Below are 18,669 nucleotides of genomic sequence, written 5' to 3'. Positions count from 1 at the left end.
AGCACTTCAAATGCGCACAATTGTAAAAGCTTGCATTAGACACCACCATTTATCAGTTTTTATTTATGTACACTAATGTCCTCTGCTCGCCTAATACATTCCACAATCACCACAAGCGATGCGAATGAAGATCCGCTTAACTGAATGCTTTTGGTCTTTCGTTTCCTTCGACTCCCATTCATCAAACTCTGGACAGCCATTTAGCATATTGTGACGGCTTCTTTATCGTTCTGCATCAGCTTTGTCAGGAAAAAAATTAAAAAACGTGGGAAATCAATGCATATCTGATTACCATAACTTGCTTATGTCCATTATGGTCAGTGTGAAGAATATAATCATGTGGTTTTCCCATTTTATATTCCACAAAGGAACATTAAAACATCGACTTCATGAAATGTACCACAGTGCACAGAATTTTGATATGTGGTTTCTCGTCAGGTAGGCCTATACACGCAGTTCAACGTATAGATGATTTTAGTGGTATTAATGTGCATTTGTTTCAAGTATGTTTAGGTAAGAAAAATAAGCAAGATCCACTTAAATGCTCGGTGTTGCATGTTCTTGTCAGGCTTGTTGTTGCTGCTGTTCAAAATGAAAAACTCTGACTCCACCTGCTGCTGGTGGTGTAGCATTATCCTTAACCTTAAACCGAGGATGTGTACTTCAGCGCAGGTTTACTTTGGTGATTTTTTTATTTGCACATTTCCTGAATTTAAATTATTTAGTAAATTATATTGTATTAAAATTGAAGTAATTTGATTTACACTAAATTAATGTCCAAATGAGCTTTTTTCCCTCCTTGCACTACAAATATTAGCTTTAAATTCATTAGTATATTTCCTTAATTTAGTGTTTCACATTATAGAAGTAAATTAATTGATGTGATAATAATGTCCAAATTGCCTTTTTTAACCACACAGTTGCACCACAAAACATTTGAACAACGTTTTTAGCTTTAGATTCATTACCATCACCCGGAGAACGACCAAAGACAACGTGGGAAACTTTTATTTCAGTAGTTTGACTGGTAGAAAAAATATGAATAGACATATATGCTGTAGTCTGAGCATTTCTGGATTTACTTTTGTCTGTTTACATCCTGAACAATAATGCTGTTCTCTATACAATGAGTTACCCTGCCTGTCGGGGAAAAATAAACAAAACAAAACATAAAGCTTATTCAAAGGCAGGAAAAGTCTTGAGCTGATCACAATATATTAAGAGATTTTTTTAAAGTGCCCCTATTATGGGTTATGAAAGATTTACATTTTGGTTTTAGATTCAACAGGTTGAAACGCATGCGAGGTCGAAAAACATTTTCATTTTCTTCCCATATGCATTTATTTTGACCTTATTTGTGCAAGGACTCTCAAACAATTTGTTCAGTTTTTTTAAACCCCTCCAGTGATTGGCCGATTTCATTTAAAGCAGTGTTTGTGAGTTTTTAAACGCTCTAAAAGCAGCACCTCATTCTCAATAGCTTAAAGGTATGAAAGGTAATTTTCAAAAATCCATAATAGGCACTTTAACTATAATTCTGTAATGCAGTGCATTGTGTCGCCATAATCATTTTTGCACCTACATATTCATGTATAGTACATCCACACTCACTAAAATAATCTTTGTAAAACAAATGGGTTACGCTTAATTTTAAGGTGTCCTTGTTACAACGTAATTACACATTTAAGTACTGACTTACTATATGCTTAGGGCTAGCTGGCTTGCATGTAATTATGCATCATTTTATGTTACTATAACAGCATATAAAAATAACGTGCATCAAGGACAGCTTAAAATAAAGTGTGTATGAGCAGCCACATAAAATAACAAAAATATTGCCTTCTGTACGTGGTTGAAAAGCAATCTGGGATATAGCGGAACGCTCTAGAAGATGTTGGGCAGTAGACGGTAGGACACGGCCGCGGTGTAGCGCTCCCAGTCTTTGCCGTACTTGTTGCTACAGCGGTGCTCGTCGCGAATGCAGCGGTGCACCAGCAGGATGGTCATGTAGACGATATAAAAATAAGGCAGCAGGTGCTCTCCACCGCAGGCCAAGCAGTACGCCAGTGAGCCCATCAGGTCGCCCGTGTAGTTCATGTGACGGGCCACCCCCCAAAACCCAGAGGTCATCAGCTTGCTCTTGTAAATCCCGCCATCGGCCGATCGGTATGAACACTCGATGAAGGTGGGCTTCTTACCCCAGATTTTACAGTTACCCTCTGTGCGACGGAAAAGGTCTTTCTGGTGGTTGGTGGAGCGGAAGATGTAGTAGCCCACCAGACCCAGGATGAGGACTCCTGCGGCATTGGGCGTAGAAAGCTGGATGGGGTTGTAGACCAAGTAAAGGCCCTAAAGAACAAGAATGTGAGAATTACTCCTACTGAAATCAATGTGTATGATATATGTGCATGAGTCCAGGGCCCGTATTCATGAACAATCTTAGTGCTAGAGTCTAGAGTTGCTTCTAGTAACAAAATTCGAAGAAAAATTGCCAGAGTGAATTCAAACGCATTAATTCCGGGATCGATCCCGGGTTGGGGACCTAGTGACATTGCCAGGAGCCAATGCTGTAGCAGATGTGTCGTAATGATGACTGACAGTGTGTTTTCTCTTAAAATTACTGAAAAAATCCTAGTAAAGAAAACAGTAATTCTACACATTAGATCAGTTTGTGACTGTCCTTATTAGAGACACGCAAATATCTCAGACTCCGTGCAGAAACGCCTGAGAGAGAGAGAGAGACAGAGAGAGAGAGAGAGAGAGAAACAGAGAGACAGAGACAGAGAAAGAGAGACAGAGAGAGAGAGAGAGACAGAGAGAGAGAGAGAGAGACAGAGAGAGAGAGAGAGAGAGAGAGAGAGAGAGACAGAGAGAGAGAGAGAGAGAGAGAGAGAGAGAGAGAGAGAGAGAGAGAAAGAGAGACAGAGAGAGAGAGAGAGAGAGAGAGAGAGAGAGAGAGAGAGAGAGAGAGAGAGAGAGAGAGAGAGAGAGAGAGAGAGAGAGAGAGAGAGAGAGAGAGAGAGAGAGAGAGAGAGAGAGAGAGAGAGAGAGAGAGAGAGAGAGAGAGAGAGAGAGAGAGAGAGAGAGAGAGAGAGAGAGAGAGAGAGAGAGAGAGAGAGAGAGAGAGAGAGAGAGAGAGAGAGAGAGAGAGAGAGAGAGAGAGAGAGAGAGAGAGAGAGAGAGAGAGAGAGAGAGAGAGAGAGAGAGAGAGAGAGAGAGAGAGAGAAGAGAGAGGAAAACAGGTAAAAATGACACCTGTAATTTCAAGGCAAAGGCTTATAACAGACCCTACTCTTAAAAATGCTCTTTTATTTCAGCCCTGCCTCCTCAAAAAGATACTTTTTGCCTTTTTTCTTCAGAGTTCCTTTCAAACTGATCTTGAATCACTTTAAAGCTAAGCACTTTAAATGTTTAAGCTAAATTAGGAGCTCTCTGAGAGGATCCTTAGAGTCTTTAAGTATACGGGCCCGGTACTGTAGATGTCACATCTAACACATATACCGCTCAGACACACACCTGTAGTGTGTAGAGGAAAGGAAGCCACACGCAGTCTCCCCAGCCCAGGTACCAGCCAAAGTGATCGTGGCAGATGTCAATAGTCTTGAGGTACCAGGCTTCATTCCAGAAGAAGTCCAATACATAAATGGCCTTAGAGATGAAAAGGGTCAAGGTTGTGATATGAAGCAGCGAAGGGTATAAATTTTTTTAGCTGAATGTAGGCATTATATGCAATAGTTAAGCACTACTAAGTTGTATTATAGAGCCACCTAGTGGCTACATGACTCACCTGCAAAACATTGACCAGGATCATAGAGTTTGTCACATAACCGTACAGCTCCTGCTGTTTAGCAGCGTATGATAAGTTAATCAGGGTCCACGCCACGATACCTGGCCGCCCATTGAAGAAAAGCTTGAAGTCAAACCATTTTCCTATGCGAGGGTTGAACTCAATTCCCATCATGTAGTTGTAGAAGACGTTGCCTGTGAATTTACTGCAAATCAAACAAGAATCTATTTAGTGTTTACATGTATTTTACTCTTTGGACAATCCAATGGAGCAAACGACATGAAACTACTGGGATTAATAGAAAATAACTCAAACTTAAACAGTCTGTGATACAATATAATTGGTAAAAATAGTCAAATAAATAAGCAAAGTTATTGACGTTTTGTTATTGTTCTTTACGATATTTATTGGATTAGGCATTTAAAATGTTCAAATGCAAGACTTTAAGAAATTTAACGGGCAAAAGCCCTTTTAACCCTGAATAAAAATCCACTCTTTCTGTAGAACACCCTCATATTTTATTGCTGAAGCCATGGCCTGCAAAGAGCTCACTTGTCAATTCTGCTGATTTCAATATTGCATTCAATGTGTAAAAAGATCTGATTTAACTTCACCCTCAAAACTTGAGTTTACCAAAGACTGTGTACTCGCTGTGCGCACGGTAAATAAATCAAAATGTGTTTTTCTCACCAGTCCTCCGGGTTGGTAGGGAACAGATAAGCCTTAATGAAAGCAAAAGTGGACACGACATAGCCGAGGATGTTGGTGCACCATAAAAGAGGGATCCAGTTATCAATGATGATGGTTGGTGAAAACCAGTGGAAGTACTGAGCGTTAGCCACCCACAAAGCATGAGTGATTATCCAGCACTGCAGACCGTTGACTTCATACTTATTAATCAGACCTGAGAAAGAGCAACACATTTATCAAATGAATAATATTGTTATTATTATTATTATTATTATAAATATGTATTTTTTACCTGCTGGTGTTCGGGCACCATCCTGCACTCCTCCCACATAACCTGGAAGAATCTTATGCATGATATCTGGAACGCACATGTACAGCGCCACCTAGCGTAGACACAAGCCGTACGTCACAATTCAAGCTAAAAGCCGTTCGCTATCAGTGTTACTCTGAATTCTGCACACCTGAAATGTGACCCAGGTCGCGTAGATCTTGGCGGCAGCCCACGTGAAGGAAGGGGCACGGTTCCAGATGGTGAGCAGGGTGGCTTCACCGTTGTAGAGGTCCAGTAACGGGTGGCTGATGGAGCACTGGTACTGATCACATGCCATGATGAAGAAAAAGACGATGAAGGGGGCAAAGCACAGCAGCAGGATCACACCTGACAGAGAGAACCAATCCACCTCCCTACAGAGTCCAACAGATTAGCAATATGACTCAAAACCACAAAAGCAGTCATAAGAGGCACTGGGATATTTGTAGCGATTGCCAACAATTCAGTGTATGGGTCAAAATGATTGAAAATGATTAGGGTATTAAGCAAAGATCATGATATTTCAGATATTTAGTAATTTCTTACCACAAATATATTAAAACTACATTTTGATCAGTACTATGCATCTTCATTTTGACAACTTTAAAGTCAATTCTTTTTTTTTTGCAGCCTCAAATTTCAGATTTTTAAATAGTTGTATCTTAAATGAACTATATACATATATACACACACACACACACACACACACACATATATATATATATATATATATATATATATATATATATATATATATATATATTTTTATTTTTTTTTTTTTCCCCTATTTATATTGCATAATCATATAGGTTTGCAACATAAGGGTAATTAAATAATAATAAATTATTTACCCATTATTTATATTTTATATTTTTGGTAAGTAATGTCTTTAATGTTACCTGTACAGTAATTTATTCATTTTTATTTTCTTGTTTTATGTTGTTGTAGGCAGAATTACCCCGATAAGGACCCTGATAAGTTCTAAAACTAATTGCTTTGCATAACTGTAAACAATGCATTTACAAAATCAATGCAATATCAATATGCACTTTCACTTATACCGAGCTTTTCAGTGGCTCACAAAGGCACTCGTGACTGAACAGAGAAATAATAATATGACGCTTTTAATTCAATCAAATTAAGCAAATTAATTATTAAAAATAATGTTCTAATACTGAACCTGATCAAACAATGTTTTGTGTATGACTGAATGACTAGCCCAGTGGCTTACCAAGCTCTCCCCCACTGTACCGGCTCCTTCACGTGGTCTTTCTGCCCCGCTCGGGCTCCATTAGAGCTGCCCTTTTGGCGCTTTCTCACAGCGTCAGCTGTCGTCATAATGTCTGAGGGAGAGACGTTTAAAAAAATCAGAGAGAAAGAGAGCGTTAGATTGGAAGGAAGAGCGTAAAAATAACCTGTAACATGGTAAACATGTCTCTAGCACGAGTGCTCAACGGGTGAACAAAGTGCGCTGCAGATAACAGATAACAAACAGAAGATCTAGGTGTTATATATGTGCTAAATACGATAACGTCCATGGTTTTAAATAATGATTTTAACGTAATTTATCATATATAATCTCAGATCCAGGCCAGAGTTGTTTCCTTTAGTGCTGTGACATATAATGTTATCTTTCCAGCTGATATGAGGTTGGTAATTGTGTGCTTAAGTTATGCAAGCAAAGACAGATGCTCCGCATGCATCCATTTTCAGTTTATGGATTTTTAGTGCTCTGAAAACTCTTCTTGTTTTACATTACGGGCACGTTAACAAATGTGCATATGAATAGCACCAAGAGAGTCGTTCTGCTTGGCATTATTTGGTTTAAAATGGTAATGCTAAACATGCTGAAAACTATGATAATCTAAACAATTTTAGGGGAAATATTTTAATTAATAGAAATCTGGTTTACAAAGAAGACAACATCATCACTGTAGATGTTTGAGATTAAATAGGAGACACCACAATATATATATTTATATATTTTTATTTATATATATATATATATATATATATATATATATATATATATATATATATATTATTTTTTTTTTTTTTTTTTTTACAGCCAGGCTGCTCTTTTATCAAATCAATCAAAAGTAGTGTTGTCTATTTTGTAAGAAATTCTAGCTTTACCACAGCACAACACCACATAGAATAACGTTTTTTGAGTTGTGGTGGAAATGACAGTGTATAAATGTTCATGGTTGCTCTCATGTTGGAAAATGGTAATTTACTGACTTTTAATAGTTGACGCTGATGTAACGTCAGGTGTGCGTTACCCACCTGCCAAAAGGTAATGTGCTCGTTGAGCTCAATGAAAAAAAAAAAACAGGGAAATACGACTCCAGTCGTAACATACTTCCTCATATCAATGTCGATCCAGTGTGATAGTTGCAATTACCCCAATGCGATACGATAATTTAGCAGGACGCTGACACTTAAAAGTCTTTGAAAACCGCGTGTACATAAAGTGCTCGATGAAGTACGCGTACGCTTTGCAATGCATTCATGCCGCAATTTAAAAGAATCATCATATGTTGTTGATAAAGCTGTATTTGTAGTCGGACTGGAAAGGTAAGTGCTGCACATTAAACGCATACCAGAAACGTCAGTCAGCTATACATGCAATGTACAATGCCGTGAAATAAATATAACAATTTGGCAAAATGCAGATTTCAGATACATATAAGCAACTGTTTCAATAATGAAATATGACAAATGCTTACAGTCGTGGGGTGATGCTGCGCCACTTCACGCTGCCCAGATGTTCACAGTGATGTAACGAACAAAAGGCAGTCTCTGGCCGAGGTCTGGCTCCGCCCACGGGTGACGTAACGACCATACATCAAATCAGAGAAGGATGCAGCGCACACTCGAGTCAGTGATTGGACAAGCGAGACCTGAAGCCACGAGCGCCTGATGAGCTCAGCCCACGGGTCCCCCTTTCTGCATCAAGGGCGTCCACCTGCACCGCGGTTACGCAGTTACTTTACAGCTTTAGAAATGAGAAGCAAATTAAAATCGCTGCGAATTTATCAAATAGTTTATTGGAAGGAAAACGCCGACTTTTCTCAAAAACACGCGTAAAAACTTTATTTGGTTCACTGGCGAATTTGTAGAGAAAAGACCTCACTTGCTATTAAAAGCTAATAATAAGTGCACAGTTGACGTAAAAATAAATAAATAAAAGAAAATAATATAAAAGAAACACTACTTTAGAAAATAAAAAACTAAATTATAACGAAATGTAAAACGTTTTTATCTATGTATTTATGTATTTATTTTGAATTTTCTGTTATTTCATAGCACTGAAATAACAGTGTGATTCATTTGTATGTATTTATTCTTAAATATGAATAATTTAAAACGTACGTTGAAACAATATTGTTTGATGTTGACAGTTTAATATGTATGGCCCCGGTGTAGCAAGCATCGAAGTTTTTTTTTTCTTTGTCCCAAAGTGCTGTCTCTACTATATGTTTACCGTAAATATGTTTTTATCTTGTGAGGTTTTTAAATAGTTTTCCTTACTCTAAACCAATGACTATAAAATACTTTTATTTTGAAGTGCAGAATACACACCGGAAATGGAACTACAGTACATAAAAGTTTTGAGGACCCTTGCACGGCCACTGTCCAATGCGCAGAGTTGTTTTTATACATTTTAAATAATTTGTATCTGTGCAAAATGGGTCGCAAGGTTACATTAGCGACTTGCTCCTTGAATCAGTGGGCGCTTGATTTTGAAGGCAACTTGACAAGAATACTTAAAAGTAAGTTCTTATTCACCAGTGGTAATAACTAATAGTAGGCACTGAAGGTCCTATGATCTTAAAGTGACCTCGCCTCATTTTACATCTGCTATTCTCCAAAACAGGTATAGAGATAGCTAAACAGAAAGGAGCCAAATACAGACTGGGACCCGAGCTGGAAATCTGGTAATATTCACTGAAGATATTTAAACAAATATGTGATGCAATTATTATATTTGAGAATAACGAATATTTACTTTCATATATAATACAATATAAAAAAATACAATATATTACATTATAATATAACAATATCATATAATATAAAACAACTATATTTTAATGTTGAAAATGAGAAAACTGATGATATTTGTGGTCTCTCACAAATCTTTTATATGCATCAGTGGGTACGGCTGTGCAGATCATTTCTACGAGTCAGACACCCTGCTCCACTGTTTCCAGGTCCTGAAGTCGCTCTTGGAGTCTCCTTTGACCCAAGACATCATCTGTGATGTGGGAATGTAGGTTATATGGTTTAAAATGTTTAGAAATAATAATAATAATAATAATAAAGCTGTAAATGTTTTCTAATGCATTTAACTTTTACTTGCTATCTCCACAGGCCTGTTATGCATCACAACGTTCGATACAACTGCAGAGTCATTTTCTTGAACAAGTAGGATTTACAGTAGTGCACTATTATAAAGCATTTGCATTAATGACTGATGATTAGTTAATTACAATAATGTAAAAAATATACGTATAATAATACCTTATATAATATATTATATCTAATAATATGTCATTTTATATTTGACAGAAATATACTGTTAATTCGTCCTAAAATGCTTTTGGCTAATTATGGCAACAACAGGGAATTCCGATGGTTTTCACCTTGGAGTCGTCCCAGGTATATTCTACGATATACTGCTTAAAACTTTGTATAATTTGCCTAGAAAAGTCTTTAATGATAGATCACATATGAAATTAATTTTGTTGCAGACATGTTGAGGAATACTTTTTACCCAGAATGATCCAAGACGTGACAGGGCAGGTAAAATATTACGATCTTGTATTATATTATAAAGCTCAATCATGATAAATCATTAAAGGTATTTAATTATCAATAACGTTTCTCATTATTAATTTGCTGAAAAAAGTTCTATTTCGAATAAATTTAGTTCGTGAAATAATCCTGACCGAGAAAGAATCCAGAAATATTTAGCAGCAAAATATTCAACGCTTAGAATAATTAGAACCATTAATAAAAAATTAAGTGCCAAAAATAATACTATTCTTAATTATTCCTATTCTACATGGCATTTAAGACATTTGCAGTGTTAGAAAAAAAAAGTTCTAGTTCAAATACATTTTATTCTTTTTCATTTCTGTTCATCCAGAATCCTGAGAGAAAGAATCCAGAAATATTTAACAGCAAAAACTCTTCTCGACATTGATAACAGCAAGAAACATTATTCAAACTTAACCGCCACAAATAATTGTATATGTATATTTGCATGTATGCACTTTATTATGCATAAATAATAATAATCTCATCTGTCCTCACTGATAGACCACAGTGCCATTTGGAGATGGGGTGCTGTCCACCAAAGACACCTGCTTAGGGAGCGAGATCTGTGCCGAGCTGTGGAACCCCAGGAGGCAAACAATCTCATCAACTATTGTCTTAAATCCTTCCTAATGTCCTGCAGATGACATTTACACGTGCTTTATGCTGTGAAATAAAACATGAATGAAATCAAACAGCCTTTGACTGAGAAATTAACCTTTTTTCCACTCCTTTCTTTAGTCCACACGTTGACATGGGTTTAGATGGTATTGAGATCTTCACCAATTCCTCCGCGAGCTACCATGAGCTGCGCAAGGCTGACCACAGGGTGAACTTGATCAAATCTGCCACCACTAAGGTAACATTTCTGTATGATTTAAATCACAATACAATTAGCAAACAGCTTGAACAGTAATACCATGTTACGATATTATTATCGCTGCGTTTATGATCAAATAGATGGTGAGAAAACATTAAAGATCTTACATTACTCCGAACTTTTTAACTGTACATCTTATTGAACCCATTTTCAAGCGGCCTTTATAAAGATAGTGTTGACACTAAGCCTTATATATAGAGCATGTTTGTTTCAGAGTGGAGGGATCTATCTGTTTGCCAATCAGAAGGGCTGTGATGGAGACCGTCTGTACTACGACGGCTGTGCTATGATTGCCATCAATGGAGATATCGTTGCCAGAGGAGCGCAGTTCTCACTCGAGGACGTAGTATGTAGCGATTCACACTCACTCGGATACTGAACCTGGCGATTAACGTGCTGAAGTTTTCTTCTGACTTTGCAGGAGGTTGTCACGGCCACTCTTGATCTGGAAGACGTTCGAAGCTATCGAGGAGAGAGGTGTCACCCACACATGGTGAGCAACTTTAAAGGACATCAGAGGTTGAAGTGACAAAACGCGCTTTGAATGTTCTTCTTACTGCGCAGGAATACGAGCACAAACCTTATGAGAGGATCAAGGCAGACTTCTCTCTGTCTGACTGTGGTGACAGGTGTCTGCCCACTCATCAGCCCGTGGAGTGGGTTTTCCACACCCCTGAAGAAGAGATCAGGTAACTTCAACGGGGAAAAAATGAACCTACTACAAAAACCTAGATTCATGTTTAAGGGAAAAGTTCACCGAAAATTAAAAAATGCTGAAAAGTTACTCTTCCTCAGAACATCCAATATTTGGAGAAATGCAGCATTGTGTCACTTGCGTAGCTCACCAATGGATGCCCTGCAGTGAATGGGTGCCGTCAGAATGAGAGTCCAAACAGCTGCTAAATCATCATCATAATCCACAAGTAATCCACACCAATCCAGAAAACTGTGTGTTTGTAAGAAACAAATCCTCTTCTAACTTTAAATGAACTCTATGATATTAACACAAGCTTATCTCCTGATATCAGAATCCACTGACGTATTTGTTTAGAACTGTTTTGGACTTTTCATTTGTTAACAGTGCTTGATCTGTAAAAATGTTCTCTCCTACTACATACGAGGCAACCTTTTCTTTAGAGAAAGCGATATTATGAATAGAGAACTCATATTTTAGTTTAAAGGGATAGTTCACCTAAAAATTTAAATTCTGCCATCATTTAATGATCGATTTTAATCATTGGTGAACTATTCTTTTAAAGCAATGGTTTAAAAAGTTTAAAGCATCATTTTTTTTGGTTTGTTTTTTTACAAGCACAGCTTTTCACTTCACAGAATGTGGATTTATTGATAGACTATATAGTCATGTGGATTATTAGCTCTCATTCTGACGGCACCCATTCACTGCAGAGGATCCACTGGTGAGCAAGTGAAGTCATTCTAAGTTTCTCCAAATCTGTTCTGATGAAGAACCAAATTCGTCTCTGATATCCTAAGAGTGAGTAAAACTTTCAGCAAATTCTCATTAAATTTAAATACTTAATATGTAAATGTAAATGTACACAAATAATGAGGTATAAACTACACTGAATATCGGTTTATTTCCCCCCCCAAACAGAACGTTTAATAATTTAATGTGCAAATTATATATATATATATATATATATATATATATATATACACACACATGCAATAACCGTTTCTACATTACAAAATAATGTAGATATAATAAAGTAGAAGCAGTTTCACTTTCAAGCTGCATTAACAGACATGCTTTGCTGGTCTCTAGTGGAACTGCACATTAATACACCCTCAAACTGATCAACTGTAAAAAGTGTAATACTTAAGAATCTAAACCAGTTTGCAAATATATGCACCTTTATTTTTCAATAAATATTTTTATTGAAGGAAGCACACGATGACATATTACATGGAAAGATTTGACAAAGATTTGACATTTACGTCGTGAATGCACCTTTTTGTATTATAAATTTTATTGCATTGATGCACATTTCAAAAGTCAATTATTACATGTTTATTTTGGGTGTTGTTTCAGTCTTGGTCCTGCCTGTTGGTTATGGGACTACTTAAGGAGGAGTGGACAGGTGTATATTTTTATTCTACTGTGCAATATTAGTTCATTAGTGCATTAGTTCATCTTTTATAAAGCATTGTTCCAACATTAATAGTGGTTAGTAAGCAGTTTATAAATACAGCTATAAATGACTTGTTTAGGAGATTTAAAGGAGAAAAAAATAAACACAGCAAAGAGTATTAATTTAAAGATACAAAAAATCTGTACACTAGAATGTTTTTGCTATGAAATTTGAGAGGTTTTTTTCGTTTATCAAGTGTACAGTTGTACCGTTAAATGTTTTGCATCTTGAAAAAAATATTTCTGTGTTCTGTATCCTCTGTGAAGTGTTTAACTTTCTGTTTGGAAGATAAATGAGCCTTTACATCTCCTTTTGTAAATGATTTACAGTGTATAAATAGTCCTCACTTTAGATGAGCTCACAAAAACCGATGGCTTGCAGATACTAAATGTTAGTACTGAACTACCTGACCTAATCGTCAATTAAAGCAGGAACATTTATTAACACACTCAGCAACTGTTATCATGTTTCTAATTAATACAATTTATTACTGTGTATTTAAACAATTTATTATTCATTTACCTAGACTTTATAAATGTTCTTATTAAACTCCTAAGTAACTGGTGTGTAAATAACATAATAATTTAGAAATGCTAAACTGATTAATATGAAAATGCAATTATTAAACATTATATATATGTTCAAGAACAAGGCATTTATAACTGCACTTGTAAACCACTTACTAACAACCGAAACAATGGTTTATAAAGAATGAATTTACTAATGAGTATTTACTAATGATTCATTATGGGTAGTTATTATAAAACGTTAGCTTGTTTTCTTACCAGCAAATATCCTTATTTGCATGCTTATGCTTGTGGTCATAAATGTGAAGATATCAAATATCTCTAGCTAATGAGATTTGCGTGTTTTATTGATTTCAGGCTGGTTTCCTTCTTCCTCTTAGCGGTGGTGTGGATAGTTCGTCCACTGCCTGTATTGTGTACTCCATGTGTGTGCAAATCTGCCAAGCTGTTAAAGATGGCAGTAAGTCCAAAACACACACACACACACACACACACACACACACACACACACACACAAGCAGCTGATTCAAACTCCTCTGAACATATGCCCTGTTGTTCTCAGATGCTCAGGTGCTGGAGGATGTGCAGCGGGTGGTCAGTGATTCGTCCTACAGGCCCGAGGACCCACGTGAGCTGTGTGGACGCCTCTTTACCACATGCTACATGGCTAGTGAAAACTCCTCTGAGGACACCCGCGTCCGAGCCAAAGACCTCGCTGCTCAGATCGGCAGGTCAGTGGACAACGTGCCATCCAATACATTCTTTAATGTTTTTTTTAAAGAATCATCTGGAGTTCACCATGGCTGCATTTATCTGATTGAAATTACTATAACATTTTTTCTAATATCATCAGATATTATTACAAAATAAAATAACTGTTTTCTAACAGCAATTTTTCAAAATGTAATTCATTTTTTTTATGAATGCAAAGCTGAATTTTCTGTAGCGATTACTGCTGCTTAATATTTTTATGGAAACTGATACACTACCATTTAAAAATTTGTGTTACATCAAAGTAAATTAATGCTTATTTCCAGCAAGGATTCACTAAAGGGACAGTAAAGATATTTATAATATTACAAAAGAATCTGTTCTGTTGAAGTATTCATCTAAAAATCCTAAAAAAAAAAGACTAAAATAAAATTATAAAATAGCAAAAAAACTAAAAATATAAAATAGCAAAACTGCTTTCAACATTTATAATAATTTATAAATAATATAATAATTTTCATTAATTGTTAGAATTATAATTATAATAGTATCTTTCTCTGGTTGCAATTTATTTAATATATAATTATTATTATAAAAAGTAATATATATGAAAATGTTTTGTTTTTTTTCTGTGCTCCTCAGCAATCACCTAAATATCAATATTGACATGGCAGTAAAAGGCATGCTAGGAATCTTCTCTATGGTCACAGGGAAGTGGCCTCAGTTTCGTGCTAATGGAGGAAGTGCCAGAGAAAACCTGGCACTGCAGAACGTCCAGGTACATCATAGACGCTATTAATAAATGTATGTTTTTTTATTATTGAAATGTTGCATATTTTCCGCAAAGAATACAAAACATTCTCGTGAAAAAAAAATAATAATAGTAATAATAATAAAACATTACACACATTCACACACACAAACACTGGTTAACCACCATCAGAGTCTGTTAAACACCTTATGCAATAACATTGAATGTATTAATGGTTTCATGTAGTTGTTCAAGGGCATTCTGATATGATTTCATGCTGATGATTTGTTTCATATGCTTCTTACATGACCCATGACATTGCAAAAGTGCGGGCTTGAGAAAGCAGTTTCTGTCAAAGTGATGCTAATTTGCTGACCTTTTATGCGCAGTTTGCTTACATTGTATCAACCGCCACAGTTTTCACAGTAGAATGCTGCAGTTTCTCACCCTAAGCGTCAAACGACCTGCAAATTTGCTGAGTTTGGCTTCTACCTTCACTGCTTTAAAACATAACATTATGCAACTCTTTCAAAAAAATAAAAATAAAGTAATGCTGTATTAGAACCTATTTAAGACATTTAGACACTTATGATGTCACAGCTTTAAAAAAAAGTGGTATAATGTGCTTGAACAAAACTTTGCAAAGAAATAAATAGCAGTTTGACTGCTACGGTAATGTAAACTTGCATGTAAATGTAAATAGCAATTTTATTCAATACCAATTTATTTGAATAGTGCTTTTCAACAAGCTGGGGTTGCTGAGTTCAATGGAGCTTAAAGGAGTGGAGGACCTGATAAAGGAGACCTCAAATGCTCAAATTGGGAGCAGCATGCTCTAAAGCGAGGGGAGCACTACTAAGCTCAACCGACAAAGCAAGCAACCTAACTGAGGCTGCTGCTTAGCGGAGCTCCAGGGACTTGGACATAGGAACTTACTGAGACATCATAGGTCCAGTACGGGTGATGTGAGCACAAGAGGCTCCTATTTAATCTCAGGTGGGTGGCTTTAGGGGGAATTAAGGGTTAAAATAAGTGCAGATAACACTTGTTGAAGCGGCCTCGGGGCATTACCTTCCTGGTCCAGTAACCTCCAAAAACTGAGCGTACGTGGGGCAGGAGGAATTGGAGGACTCAGTCTCAACTTCCTCATCCTCATCTGACATCTCCTGCTCTTCCTGGCTTGAAGCCAGCAGAGCACTAGCTGCTGGGTCGCTCTCACCGAAATGCCATCCTGAAGACAAAGAAGAGAATGATGTGCATACTGCATACAGGAAGATAATGCACTGTGAACCAATATGAACAAAATTGGCTAACTTAACAAAGATGCTATAAAACACAGTATTGTAACATGACAAATAACACAAGATCTTATTGTAAAGTGTTACTGCAGATCCTTTTGAATCCGAAAGTGCAACGTATGTGCATGATGCATGTGTGTACGCTTATTCCAATGCAGGCTCGTATCAGGATGATTCTGGCATACCTCTTTGCCCAGCTGTGTCTGTGGGCCCAGGGGAAACCTGGTGGTCTCTTAGTTCTTGGTTCAGCAAACGTGGATGAGAGGTGCTTCTTTAATGTTGTCCTTTCTTTCAGTATCCAACTGTTAGTAAGTAACAAGGGTATACTTAAAATAAAGTATTCTTTGTCTTTGCAGCTTGACTGGATACTTCACAAAGTATGACTGCTCTAGTGCCGATATCAATCCCATTGGAGGCGTTAGTAAGATGGACCTCAAGTGCTTTTTGCAGCATTGTGTAAGACGCTTCCAGCTCACTGCCCTCATAAGGTGTGCAATCCTTCCTTTTGTCGCACATCTGGTGATCAAATAACTGAGGTAGTTACGTAATCTTGTTTGTTTTGGCCAGCAAAATGAAAAAAATTACATTGAGTGAAAATGAAAAGTGGGTCACTTTAAGGGGAGGCAGACAACTCATTGAGAAATGCCTTTTTGAACTGAGCGAATTAGCATGATTTAAAAAAAAAAAAAACGACATTACTCCAGTCTTCAGTGTCACACGATGCTTCAGAAATAATTCTAATATACCCTTCTTCTGTACAGCATTTTGGATGCTCCACCAACTGCAGAGCTTGAGCCGCTGACCGATGGAAAGATCGTCCAGACAGATGAGGTAAACATAGTCAACCTCATTCATTGATAAAGTTAAGTCTTCAATACTACTGCATTTCATCATAGTGAGTGACTGAGACAGGATGTAGGATGCAGTGTACTGTGCACATCTGTGTGTGGCAAATGCTGTCAGGTACTGTCTGAAATATATTTAAACAAATTTACAGCCCTATGACTCCTGTCAAATGTTGATCAAATTTCACATGAAAATATTTTCTTTGCATCGATGAGATTTCTGCAGTTCAAAACATAAAGCAGATTTATCACACGCAATTCTTGTTGTCATTAAATATTAAAATCTAGCAGTTAATGGGAAAACATTATCCAAAAGCATTGCATCTGTTACTGATATTTCAGTCTTCAGCTGGCATTTGTGTCATTTTTTCAATTCTATACAGTGTCTTCTGGTGTATTTAATCTAATGAATACAGCATTCTGTTTACTTCACTTTAAACACTGGATAGTGCAGAATGTGTCTCTTGTTACATGTATGAATTCAATTATAAACAATGACACAGTATGTTAAAATTCTGTTTAATTAGTGACGTTTAATTTGTTTTTTCATTTGAATAAATGATATTTCTCTCATTTGTTTTAAAACATATATTTTATGTTATTTTTTTAGATTATTTTATCACATTCAAACAATTCAGTTTTAGGTGAAGTAAGAATATACTTTATATTTATACATTAATTATTCTGTCCAAATAATGTATAATAAGGTTATTTAGGTTATTTTTTATTTTGCTATTGTTAAGTAAAAAAAAAAAATGTCACTTGTTTAAGTTGTCCTGTTTTATAGGGTGTGTTTACAGTGCTGCTGTGCCTTAATGTGCTTTTTCCATCACTGTGTGCAGGCAGGCAGAGACCTTACGCGTGTGTTTCTGTGCCTCTCTCCCGCAGGCTGACATGGGAATGACCTACTCAGAGCTGTCTGCGATTGGCAGACTCAGGAAGATCTCCAAGTGTGGCCCGTACAGCATGTTTTGCAAGCTGATCCACTCATGGAAAGAGACCTTCTCTCCCTCGCAGGTCAAACATGCCCTTACAGTACTCGCAGCGCCTGATACTTTTAAAAGCACTAATATTTGACACGTTAATTTATGACCGGAAGGGTTAATGCCACGCTTTGTGCGAATGCCATTTTTTGGGTTTCTCCAGGTGGCTGCTAAAGTGAAACATTTCTTTAGGATGTACTCAATCAACAGACATAAGATGACAACAGTCACCCCCTCTTATCATGCTGAAAACTACAGTCCAGATGATAACCGTTTTGACCTCCGTCCTTTCCTTTACAACACGCAATGGACCTGGCAATTCCGCTGCATCGACAGTGAGGTCAGCAGATCTACAGATCTGTTAGGCTGTTTTATACAAGCGTTAACACTGAAACTTTACAGAAATGCTCTATGTATATGTTATGCACAAATGCTGTTTGTATAATACTGATGCGGATGTTTGTCTGAAGATGTCTGCATGTAGTTTTTCTATTTGTGTGGAATCCATTGTGTTTTTCTGTTGTATAGGTGGCTGTGATGGAGTGATGTGAGAGGTGTATGCACAACTATCAGAAGACATTGGTCCGTGTTCCAAAGATTCGTCTCGGCCGCTGATGTTATAGTGAGCGCTCAGCGATTCTCTGCAACTCGTTCTAGTTATTGTTTTTCTTAGGATGCATAAATCCTAAATAATGTCTTCAGTTGTGTTGGCATTATAATGCAAATAATCAGGTTTGTAATTATCGATGTTGTGCATTGTTCATACGCATTTTTTCATAATTTGCCAAGAAACAACCACATATGCCCAGATCAGTTCAAATGTGTAACGTAAAATGACTCTATGCCCTATGAAATTAAATGACTGCAGCATGTTTCAACAATACAGGCATGCCAGTGCAGTAACAGTGAT

The 18,669-nt window shown here is 36.8% G+C and overlaps 2 protein-coding genes across 2 annotated transcripts; one reads left to right on the top strand and one right to left on the bottom strand.

Annotated features, from left to right (window-relative positions):
• Positions 1 to 990: 990 nt before the first annotated feature.
• Positions 991 to 7,656, bottom strand: dhcr7 (7-dehydrocholesterol reductase). Its single transcript, XM_043245563.1, has 8 exons — positions 7,517 to 7,656; positions 6,019 to 6,130; positions 4,939 to 5,161; positions 4,770 to 4,860; positions 4,478 to 4,691; positions 3,788 to 3,992; positions 3,517 to 3,648; positions 991 to 2,349 (listed from the first exon to the last, which is right to left on the bottom strand). The coding sequence occupies exons 2-8, from the start codon at positions 6,123 to 6,125 to the stop codon at positions 1,885 to 1,887; spliced, it is 1,437 nt and encodes a 478-aa protein (XP_043101498.1). The 5' UTR covers positions 6,126 to 6,130; positions 7,517 to 7,656; the 3' UTR covers positions 991 to 1,884.
• A 717-nt stretch (positions 7,657 to 8,373) lies between these two features.
• On the top strand, positions 8,374 to 18,668 carry nadsyn1 (NAD synthetase 1). The gene is made up of 21 exons (XM_043244705.1): positions 8,374 to 8,563; positions 8,668 to 8,728; positions 8,947 to 9,063; positions 9,165 to 9,218; positions 9,363 to 9,452; positions 9,545 to 9,596; positions 10,116 to 10,204; positions 10,353 to 10,470; positions 10,706 to 10,837; positions 10,913 to 10,984; positions 11,056 to 11,180; positions 12,545 to 12,593; positions 13,529 to 13,631; positions 13,734 to 13,902; positions 14,525 to 14,660; positions 16,090 to 16,196; positions 16,288 to 16,419; positions 16,693 to 16,762; positions 17,665 to 17,793; positions 17,923 to 18,099; positions 18,288 to 18,668. Exons 1-21 carry the CDS (start codon positions 8,479 to 8,481, stop codon positions 18,303 to 18,305), a joined length of 2,085 nt encoding a protein of 694 aa, XP_043100640.1. The 5' UTR covers positions 8,374 to 8,478; the 3' UTR covers positions 18,306 to 18,668.
• The last annotated feature ends 1 nt before the right edge of the window (position 18,669 follows it).

Source organism: Puntigrus tetrazona, chromosome 7, assembly GCF_018831695.1.
Source record: "Puntigrus tetrazona isolate hp1 chromosome 7, ASM1883169v1, whole genome shotgun sequence".
Classification (NCBI taxonomy): Eukaryota; Metazoa; Chordata; class Actinopteri; order Cypriniformes; family Cyprinidae; genus Puntigrus; species Puntigrus tetrazona.
This window is presented reverse-complemented; position numbering and strand designations above follow the sequence as displayed.

Bases quoted from the DNA above. Each gene is read 5' to 3' on its own strand.
- nadsyn1 (XM_043244705.1), top strand. From the start codon at position 8,479: ATGGGTCGCAAGGTTACATTAGCGACTTGCTCCTTGAATCAGTGGGCG. The intron at 9,453-9,544 runs GTATATTCTACG...ATTTTGTTGCAG, and splicing joins TCACCTTGGAGTCGTCCCAG to ACATGTTGAGGAATACTTTT. The intron at 11,181-12,544 runs GTAACTTCAACG...GTGTTGTTTCAG, and splicing joins ACCCCTGAAGAAGAGATCAG to TCTTGGTCCTGCCTGTTGGT.
- dhcr7 (XM_043245563.1), bottom strand. From the start codon at position 6,125: ATGACGACAGCTGACGCTGTGAGAAAGCGCCAAAAGGGCAGCTCTAAT. The intron at 4,861-4,938 runs GTGTGCAGAATT...TGTCTACGCTAG, and splicing joins CGACCTGGGTCACATTTCAG to GTGGCGCTGTACATGTGCGT. The intron at 3,649-3,787 runs GTGAGTCATGTA...TTCATCTCTAAG, and splicing joins TCCTGGTCAATGTTTTGCAG to GCCATTTATGTATTGGACTT.